At 38.4% G+C, this 8,442-nt stretch overlaps 1 protein-coding gene across 1 annotated transcript in view; it reads left to right on the top strand.

The window, feature by feature from the left end:
• Positions 1-1,105: 1,105 nt before the first annotated feature.
• Positions 1,106-8,442, top strand: part of LOC146000150 (adhesion molecule nephrin-like) — a 371,365-nt gene continuing 364,028 nt past the window's right edge. The window contains exons 1-2 of the mRNA XM_083137491.1: positions 1,106-1,148; positions 2,062-2,194. Coding sequence (XP_082993617.1) covers positions 1,106-1,148; positions 2,062-2,194 — 176 coding nt within the window. The remainder of the gene's footprint in view (positions 1,149-2,061; positions 2,195-8,442) is intronic.

The following is an 8,442-nucleotide window of genomic DNA, read 5'->3' as shown; positions in this document are numbered from 1 at the left end:
GTGTTTTCAAAAAAAAAGGGGCCCTACCACTCGCCGCCTGGATATGGCACACCAGACACCAACTTTCTGAGGGTGGAAGGTGGACTCCACGAAAAGATGGAGATTTTCAGAGCTCCATGTTCGATAATTTTGCGAAGACACGAAAACATTCAGGTGAAACCATGCTTCATCGGAAAAGAACACGTAGTCCAACACAGTGATGTCATTCCCAATGAAGTCCTTGAAACATTGACAGTAGTGCACACGATTAGGGTAGTCAATTTCTTTTAATTCTTGAAAAACTTGAATTCGATATGGATATTATTTCAACATTTTCCTCACTGCTGTCTGGGCTGATCCTACGGACATTTGCGTCTCCTGGCTTAGGCGTCGTAAAGGTTTGTGGGGAGATCTTGTCATTATTTCATTAACATTAGTCACTGTCTCTTGTGTTAGTACAGTCCTCCTACGTCGGTGTTTAACGTTACATACAGACCCTGTCTCACGAAATTTATTGACCATTTTCTGAATTGAACTTACAGTCGGAGCACTCTTACCGAACATTTCCGTGAATTTACTGCAACTTTTTTTGAATTAATTTGTTCTGAAATAGTGTTCAACAATAAAGGCACGTTTCTGAACACTAAATGGCATCGTAGAGGGCAATTTCTCACTCATTCAACTCAACGAAGAACAAACACAACCCAGCAGTACAGCGGAACACCTGCAACTAACAATGCGTCCGTCCCCTCCCTCCCCTCCTCGTCACCCCTTCCCCTTCCATCTCTTCCGCTACAATAAACTTTTCCTGTAACAATGGGCATAACGGAACGGACGGAACATAACGGACGACAGCAACAAAAACAAGACTCAACTATACCTTACGTACCGCTTTTAAATTGAACGCACTGTAGAAGCCAAGCGCTTACTTCGACCTGCAAATCTCGTCACTGCAAGAAGTTTCATTCTATTCATACTCCGCTCTGAGCGATGGCCATCTCTGACGAAACATCTCTTTAGAAATTCGATTTCACTTCGGATGAGGATGTGCAGCTCGAAGTAAGGGTTTGGCTTCGACAACATGACCCATTTTCTACGAGACAGGCCTCACGAAGCTCTGGGATACATGCCTCAGACTATATTGAGAAGTAATCTAAGTGTCCTTTCACGTGAGCCAGTCTGTCTTCACCTAATAAATTCTTAGTAGAATCCACATGCTTTGTATTTATTTTACTGATTCCTCGCACCTCCTTCCGGACTCGAAAGCCAGAAAACAGCGGCGATGGGACACGATGTGCGGTGACCACGCTTCACCCAAGGATAAGCCACTTGCTAGATCTTGACCTTGAAAGGGCTCTTTGCGCCACAGGTTTTTTAGCCACTTTTTGTCAACAGATCACAAAATTTACAAAGTTTATTTATTCCTTGTTTTGGATGGCGAAGTTAAGGCACAAGCCTTTTCTTCCACTTAACCATCTCTACTTTACATTTTATAAATTGATTTTTATAGCTAACTGTTTGTGAAGTATATAAAAACCAAAAACCTTAAAATACCAAATAATAAAATATATAAAAATAAGATCATTAAGATACCAAAAAAGAAAAGACACGCAATAAAACATAAAAAATAAAAACAGAAAAATATATACACACTAAGAAAAGTGAAAAAAATACACGTAAAACATAAACACACACAACAAACATACTCAAATTACAGAAAAAGTCGCTGGGTATTGGTTCTACAAGTTTACACGAAGGTTTCATTTTATTTCCCTGTTTTCAGTACTGGTAAGTTTGAAGAAACATATTTCAAGAAAAGTTTAATTGTGTATGAACCAAAAAGTATTTTGTGATATTACAAAGAGATTTCTTGACAAAGAAATCTTGTACTCTTGCAATTCTTTTCTTAGAGTGAAACATGATTTAATATTAGGCTCAAGTCAACTTGGAACGAATGAAGACTATACATGATATTATCTCTGCATACAGTACTGCTTACTGAAAACTGGAGTGCATGCACGCATTGATTTAAAGCTAGCTTTGTCCTTATTATCTAATGGTAATTGTTCTCTTTCCTTGCAGTTATCACTGTCGACGTGCAAGCAGTTCTCGGGAAGGTTGTGGAGATGCCATGCAACGTTACCCCAGCGACGAGGGAGGATAAAGTGTACATGGTGCTCTGGTTTCGGGACGACGCGGGGACACCTCTGTACAGGTAAGTCGAGATGTTGAGATAAGCTTCCAAAATGAACTGGCTCGAAACCTTTGGCCACAGTTCAGTGGTTGGAAAAAGATCTATCCAAAGAATTGCTCACATTTTTTTGTTCTGGGGGATATATAGTAAAATATTTCATAATTAGCATTTTCAACTTTCTTTATAAAAATTGTTCAAATAGAAAAAATGGTAACCTGAGGTCATTTTATCATTTATCACTTTTTTCCCCGAGTTCTTCACTGCTTTAGTTTGAAAATTGTAATTTTCTCAAAGTTTATCCAGGTGCTGTTGCCCCATCAGCTCCCCCTGCGTACGCCAGTGCACAACGATAGGCTGACTCGACAGAACCGGGAGAAACAGCGCAAATGTTGCGATTCGTTGATTGTAAGTTGATGCAATATTGACACACATAGGTCATCCATTGCGTGTGCACGCAATCTTAAGGCTCCACTGAACCTTTGAGCTACGCCAGCGCGTTATCGAAATACCCTCTCCTCTCGAAAAAAACCTCTAAAATTTTCCAAATCTGGAAAATTACATCTGCTTAGAATCCCTTCTAGAGCATTCCTGTGAACCTTCATGTAGTTTGCTTTCGGTATTGTCTAGATATGGTTTAACAGAATTACGTAGCCACGAAACTACTGCATATAAGAAGGTTGCTATTTATGTATCCGGAATAACAAACAAAAAAAATATGTATCATTGAAAATGGTTTTAAACTTGCATTGTCATGGTGAAGAATGATCCCGCGTCGCTGGTTGTTTTTTCCGATTTCCCCAAAGACGTCTGGCAAACAAATGGTTGTATACCATTCAGAATTGACGGTTCTACGATTCTCTAGTGGCACCGTAGCCACTGTCCATTTTTCCCCAAAAAAACAGGCGACCATTTGCTGTGAAGTGCATCTTGCACGAACAACTTTTGTTGGGTTTGGCTCATCTTGGAACACCCACACCGTCGACTGCTGTTTGCTTTCGGGCTCATATGCATAGATCCAAGATTCGTCACCTGTGTAGATGTTATACACGGCTTTTGAAGCACCACGATTGTATTTTGTGAGTATTTGTTTGCACCAATCGACACGAGCCTTTTTTGAGCGATTGTCAAATTATGCGGGATCCAACGCGAACAAATCTTCTTCACGGCTAAATGTTCATGCAATATCTTATGTATGCTAGTCATACTAATGCCCAAGGATGCCTCAATCTCTCGATATGTCACATGACGATCTTGCATTATCAGTTATTCCACAGCATCAGTGTTTTCTGGCACAACAACCGATTTTGGACGGCCTTCTTTAGATTCGTCCGTGCGCGAACGACGGCCACGATTGAATTCACTAAACCAGTAATATACAGTGCTTTTAGATGGTGCTTCATCGCCGAAAGTCGAAGTGAGTTGGTCGATGCACTGTTTTGAGATAATCCACGTCAAAAGAAGTTGCTCGAAAATGTTCTCGAGTTAATTCCATTGTTGGCCTCCGATGAACTTTTCAAGTCCCTGTAACAAACAAAAATAGCATCCGTAAGCACAACGTTCTGGGTACATATACCATAAAAATGTCCAACTTTACGATGGATATATTAGATGTTACCTAGCAACATTAGCGTTGCCAGTGACGGATAAATAAATAGCAACCCTCGTATCCAGACAACAGCCAAATCAAACTACATGAAGACGCACAGGAATGCTCTAGACGAAATTCTAAGCCGTAATGATTTCTGAATTTTGAATATTATTAAAGGTTTCTCGAGACGAGAGGACATTTCGTAAAACTGCTTCGCTGACGTGGGTCAAAGGTTTGGAACCATGAGATATTGTCTTGCATGAACAGATAAGGCAAATACATTTTAGGACTCAAAAAATATAACAGGGTTGTTACTCACCGGGAATTCCTTGAATTCTGGGAATTATTCGTGAATTATTGGCTCCGGGAATTATGCGTGAATTGTTCTCCGTAGACATGAAAAATTGCAACTTTTATTAATCCCAATCCCATTGAATTTATACAGGTTTATAAATGCCCTGAGTCAAGTTTTCACAGTTAAGCTTTTATTTTTATCGAGGAAGGAAAAGAAAAAAAGCTGCGTCGAAAATAAAAGATAATTTTTTTCAATCTGTCTGCATTGTTAAGTGTCCTTCCTTTCCAGAGCAATCTGTCTGACAGACGGAAGATTACTGCAAGATGAGATATATTGATGTTGATTAGGTAAATTTCAAATTCTTATACAATTAACAATTTCTCGTAGATTACTACATCCCGTAAATATTTGTGTGTGTGTGTGTGGGGGGGGGGGGGTGATGAGAGGCGGTAATACGTAAGGTTGAAATAGAGAAAACATCTGCTTGTATACCCTTCAATTTTTGGAACGTTTGCCTTGAAATCCGGGAATTATACTTAAATTTTATGTTGGTCCTAAATTGGTCACCCTGTAGGAACTTGCAAAGTAGAAAAAGTAGGGTCAATCGCGTACTACATTTATTTTTATGTTTCAAGATTATAACGTAACGCGCTGGCCTATCGATGATGACGTAACGGCACAGAAACTTCGATTCAGAAATCTTTCCTCCGTTGCAGCTGGTCGAGGTCGATGAGGACCCCTCTGAGCCAACATATCTTGCCGCAGGAGGTTGGGGGTTGGGGGGGAGGAACCCCCCAGCGTGCTCAGCACTTTTCGCCATCTCTTCGTGACCGCACATTCATACAATTCATTACTGTGCATCGACAGTCCTTTGTTATTATTGATTTCCGCTCCGGCCGAGTGATGGCGCGCGAGCATGACAGAAAATGCACGATTGAATTTCTCTCTTCGTCCCAAACCCTCTCTCGCAATGGCGCGGTCTTGAAGCGCATTTTTAGCTCTTTTTTCGTTATGTGGAGTGAGCCAATATGTGCCGAGATACAGGAAGACCCCCCCCCCCATCCCCTCCCTCACGGCACTCAGAGTAATTTAGAGGCTGCAGAAATTGCTGCTAGGGAGAGCGGAATCGATGCTAAGCACCGCGCAAACTGGCGCTCTGCTTGTTTCCCCCCATCCCCTTCCCTTCTCTCTTACCTCCAGCATTTCATTCACCTACTTGTATTTAAGTGTTATTGTGTTTCCGTTCCTTTCCGTACAAAGCAAACGTCAATATTCGTTTCCTTTCTTCCCCTTTGTGTCTTTCGAAGCAACGTCCCCTTCCCCTCCCTCTTTTTCGGCATGAGTGGAGTTCTCCGCTGTTCGATTGTTGGTTTCGAATGTCTCATTGTTGGCGTGTGTCGCTCTTCTCGCTGGGAAACAGAACGGTAGTTGTTGCTGCATGGTTTGAGATTTTTCGCGCGTCACGCCAATGTCGTTTCCGGTCTTGTCTGACTGGGGAATTCTTTAGTTTCCCACGAATTGCCTATAAGCGAAAAGAAATCGTTGCTACTTGAGCATGTAAGCTCCCCGCTAATTTTCTCGTAAGCATTCATGTTTGTCACTTATTACCCGTGTGAATTTATTTTTGTCGCTAATTACTCGTGTTTATTCCTTTCTCTGCTGTTAATTATTCCTGTTCTTAATTTTTTTCGCTCATTACCCATATGAGTTTGTTTTAGTCGCTAAATACCCGTGTGAGTGAATTTTTGTCGCTTATTACACGTGTGTGTTTATTTCTGTCGCTAATACCCGTATACTTTTATTTTTGTCGCTAACTGGTCGTATGCGTATATTTTGTGTAGCTAAATACCTGCATCAGTTTATTTTTGTCGCTAAATACCCGCATGAGTTTATTTTTATCGCTAAATATTCGCATGAGTTTACTTATATCTCTAAATACCCGAATGTGTTTATTTTTGTCGATCAATTCCCGTATGAGTTTATTTTTGTCGATAAATACCCGTTTGAGTTTATTTTTGTCTCATAATACCCGTATGAGTTTATTTTTGTCGATAAATACCCGTATGAGTTTATTTTTGTCGCCAAATACCCGTATAAATTTATTTCTGTCACTAAATACCAGTATGAGTTCGTTTATATCTCTCAATGCCTGTAAGAGTTCCTGTTTGTCGATAAATTCCCGCATGAGTTTATTTTTGTCTATAAATACCCGTATGAGTTTATTTTTGTCGCCAAATACCCGTATAAATTTATTTCTGTCACTAAATACCAGTATGAGTTCGTTTATATCTCTCAATACCTGTAAGAGTTCCTGTTTGTCGATAAATTCCCGCATGAGTTTATTTTTGTCGCTAAATACCCGCATGAGTTTATTTTTATCGCTAAATATTCGCATGAGTTTACTTATATCTCTAAATACCCGAATGTGTTTATTTTTGTCGATCAATTCCCGTATGAGTTTATTTTTGTCGCTAAATACCCGCATGAGTTTATTTTTATCGCTAAATATTCGCATGAGTTTACTTATATCTCTAAATACCCGAATGTGTTTATTTTTGTCGATCAATTCCCGTATGAGTTTATTTTTGTCGATAAATACCCGTTTGAGTTTATTTTTGTCTCATAATACCCGCATGAGTTTATTTTTGTCGATAAATATCCGTATGAGTTTATTTTTGTCGCCAAATACCCGTATAAATTTATTTCTGTCACTAAATACCAGTATGAGTTCGTTTATATCTCTCAATACCTGTAAGAGTTCCTGTTTGTCGATAAATTCCCGCATGAGTTTATTTTTGTCTATAAATACCCGTATGAGTTTATTTTTGTCGCCAAATACCCGTATAAATTTATTTCTGTCACTAAATACCAGTATGAGTTCGTTTATATCTCTCAATACCTGTAAGAGTTCCTGTTTGTCGATAAATTCCCGCATGAGTTTATTTTTGTCGCTAAATACCCGCATGAGTTTATTTTTATCGCTAAATATTCGCATGAGTTTACTTATATCTCTAAATACCCGAATGTGTTTATTTTTGTCGATCAATTCCCGTATGAGTTTATTTTTGTCGCTAAATACCCGCATGAGTTTATTTTTATCGCTAAATATTCGCATGAGTTTACTTATATCTCTAAATACCCGAATGTGTTTATTTTTGTCGATCAATTCCCGTATGAGTTTATTTTTGTCGATAAATACCCGTTTGAGTTTATTTTTGTCTCATAATACCCGTATGAGTTTATTTTTGTCGATAAATACCCGTATGAGTTTATTTTTGTCGCCAAATACCCGTATAAATTTATTTCTGTCACTAAATACCAGTATGAGTTCGTTTATATCTCTCAATACCTGTAAGAGTTCCTGTTTGTCGATAAATTCCCGCATGAGTTTATTTTTGTCTATAAATACCCGTATGAGTTTATTTTTGTCGCCAAATACCCGTATAAATTTATTTCTGTCACTAAATACCAGTATGAGTTCGTTTATATCTCTCAATACCTGTAAGAGTTCCTGTTTGTCGATAAATTCCCGCATGAGTTTATTTTTGTCGCTAAATACCCGCATGAGTTTATTTTTATCGCTAAATATTCGCATGAGTTTACTTATATCTCTAAATACCCGAATGTGTTTATTTTTGTCGATCAATTCCCGTATGAGTTTATTTTTGTCGATAAATACCCGTTTGAGTTTATTTTTGTCTCATAATACCCGCATGAGTTTATTTTTGTCGATAAATACCCGTATGAGTTTATTTTTGTCGCCAAATACCCGTATAAATTTATTTCTGTCACTAAATACCAGTATGAGTTCGTTTATATCTCTCAATACCTGTAAGAGTTCCTGTTTGTCGATAAATTCCCGCATGAGTTTATTTTTGTCTATAAATACCCGTATGAGTTTATTTTTGTCGCCAAATACCCGTATAAATTTATTTCTGTCACTAAATACCAGTATGAGTTCGTTTATATCTCTCAATACCTGTAAGAGTTCCTGTTTGTCGATAAATTCCCGCATGAGTTTATTTTTGTCGCTAAATACCCGCATGAGTTTATTTTTATCGCTAAATATTCGCATGAGTTTACTTATATCTCTAAATACCCGAATGTGTTTATTTTTGTCGATCAATTCCCGTATGAGTTTATTTTTGTCGCTAAATACCCGCATGAGTTTATTTTTATCGCTAAATATTCGCATGAGTTTACTTATATCTCTAAATACCCGAATGTGTTTATTTTTGTCGATCAATTCCCGTATGAGTTTATTTTTGTCGCTAAATACCCGCATGAGTTTATTTTTATCGCTAAATATTCGCATGAGTTTACTTATATCTCTAAATACCCGAATGTGTTTATTTTTGTCGATCAATTCCCGTATGAGTTTATTTT

Source organism: Lepisma saccharinum, chromosome 16 (genome assembly GCF_977018435.1).
Source record: "Lepisma saccharinum chromosome 16, izLepSacc3.1, whole genome shotgun sequence".
Lineage (NCBI taxonomy): Eukaryota > Metazoa > Arthropoda > Insecta > Zygentoma > Lepismatidae > Lepisma > Lepisma saccharinum.
Note: the sequence above shows the minus strand (reverse complement) of the source record. Positions and strands in the feature narration are given on the sequence as shown.